The following is a 1382-nucleotide window of genomic DNA, read 5'->3' as shown; positions in this document are numbered from 1 at the left end:
TGGTGTCCAGCCGCTTTCCCTCGCTCGGCAGGAGCAGCCCTCGCCGCGATGCCGGAGCCGTGAGTAGCTGCGCTCCCCGGGATCCCCAAAGCCTCGCCCGGCTGCGCTTGTCCCTTCGGGGAGGATCCGCTGGGAGACCCTGCCCTGCCCCAGACTCTGTGCCATCCCCCTTGCAAAAACCGGCTTTAAATGCAAATTGTTTGCCCTTTCAATGTCCCAGTTCAAACCTCGGGGCTTTCCCAGATCCCCAAATGCAGATTGGAGGGGAGGGAGCACCTCTGGATTTGCCGTGAGGCTCTCTGTAGCACATTGCACAAATCCAACACGCTCCCTGGTGAGCAGAGAAGGGAGGAAGTCCCTGCAAAGCTTTCCTGGAGCGACGACCTGGGGATGTCCCAACCCTGTGAACCTGAGCAGCATCCAAGCATCCCGACCCAGCTGAAGTGGGACTGGGGCAATGAGGGTGTCTGAACCACAGGGCCTGAGCTGGGTTGGCACGATGGGCACAGTGCCAGCTCACCTGTCACACCTGAGTGACATTTTGGCTTTCTTAGTTGTGGCCCTGAGCTCCCACTGCATTTCCAGAGGGCACCTTCACCTCAGGCCTGGCTCACGTGCTGGTGGCAGCTGTGAGATACAGAAATAAGGAGCCAACTGCAACCACATGAGATGCATTCCTTGACTGTCCCCTCTTTTTTACTCTCATTCCTTGATGCCCTGTTCTCTTCTCTTGTTTTTTCTGCTGCTCCCTGGCTGCTCCCCCGCCTGCAGGGAGGTAAGTGCCTTTCCCTCTGCGAGAGCCCTTGGTGCTGCTCTGTGTTTGCTGCGCGTTTGTTTTCAAAGGGTGTTTTCCTTCCCTCCCCTTTCCCCCAGAGAAAATCCAAGATCACAGCCTCACGCAAACTCTTGTTGAAGGTGAGTCCCGAGGGCTGGAAACTCCCTGGGGTTTGTCTCGCTGGGGGAAAGGAGCCAGGTTACAGCACGTGGTCGGTGGGACAGGGGTGAGGAAAGCTCAGGGATGGGCTGTGGGGAGCAGCTCCCACCCACCTTTCTCTTCTCACTCATGTGGGATTTGTGGTCCAAACAAACCTCCCCTGCACTGAGGTGGGGAGAGACCCCCGCACCTTCAGCTCTGAAGCCTCAGCCCGTTTGTGCTCCTGCACAGGCCTGGGAGCTCCCCGGGCTCTGGCTTGGGATAAACATCGCCCGCCCCAGCAGAGCCACGCTCAGCAGCCAGCGGGAGCACGGCCCCACAGCCCCACACCCCATGGCCCCACAGCCCCACGGCACCATGGCCTCACAGCCCCACGGCGCCATGGCCCCACAGCTCCACAGCCCCACAGTGCCATGGCCCCACAGCCCCATAGCCCCATGGTCCCACA

The 1382-nt window shown here is 60.1% G+C and overlaps 1 protein-coding gene across 1 annotated transcript in view; it reads left to right on the top strand.

Moving 5' to 3' along the window:
- TNNI1 (troponin I1, slow skeletal type) overlaps positions 1 to 1382 on the top strand; it is a 7341-nt gene that overhangs the window by 2495 nt on the left and 3464 nt on the right. The window contains exons 2-4 of the mRNA XM_005426791.3: positions 32 to 59; positions 772 to 775; positions 874 to 915. Coding sequence (XP_005426848.2) covers positions 49 to 59; positions 772 to 775; positions 874 to 915 — 57 coding nt within the window. The 5' untranslated portion in view covers positions 32 to 48. The remainder of the gene's footprint in view (positions 1 to 31; positions 60 to 771; positions 776 to 873; positions 916 to 1382) is intronic.

This window comes from Geospiza fortis, unplaced genomic scaffold, assembly GCF_000277835.1.
Source record: "Geospiza fortis unplaced genomic scaffold, GeoFor_1.0 scaffold26, whole genome shotgun sequence".
NCBI lineage: Eukaryota > Metazoa > Chordata > Aves > Passeriformes > Thraupidae > Geospiza > Geospiza fortis.
Note: the sequence above shows the minus strand (reverse complement) of the source record. Positions and strands in the feature narration are given on the sequence as shown.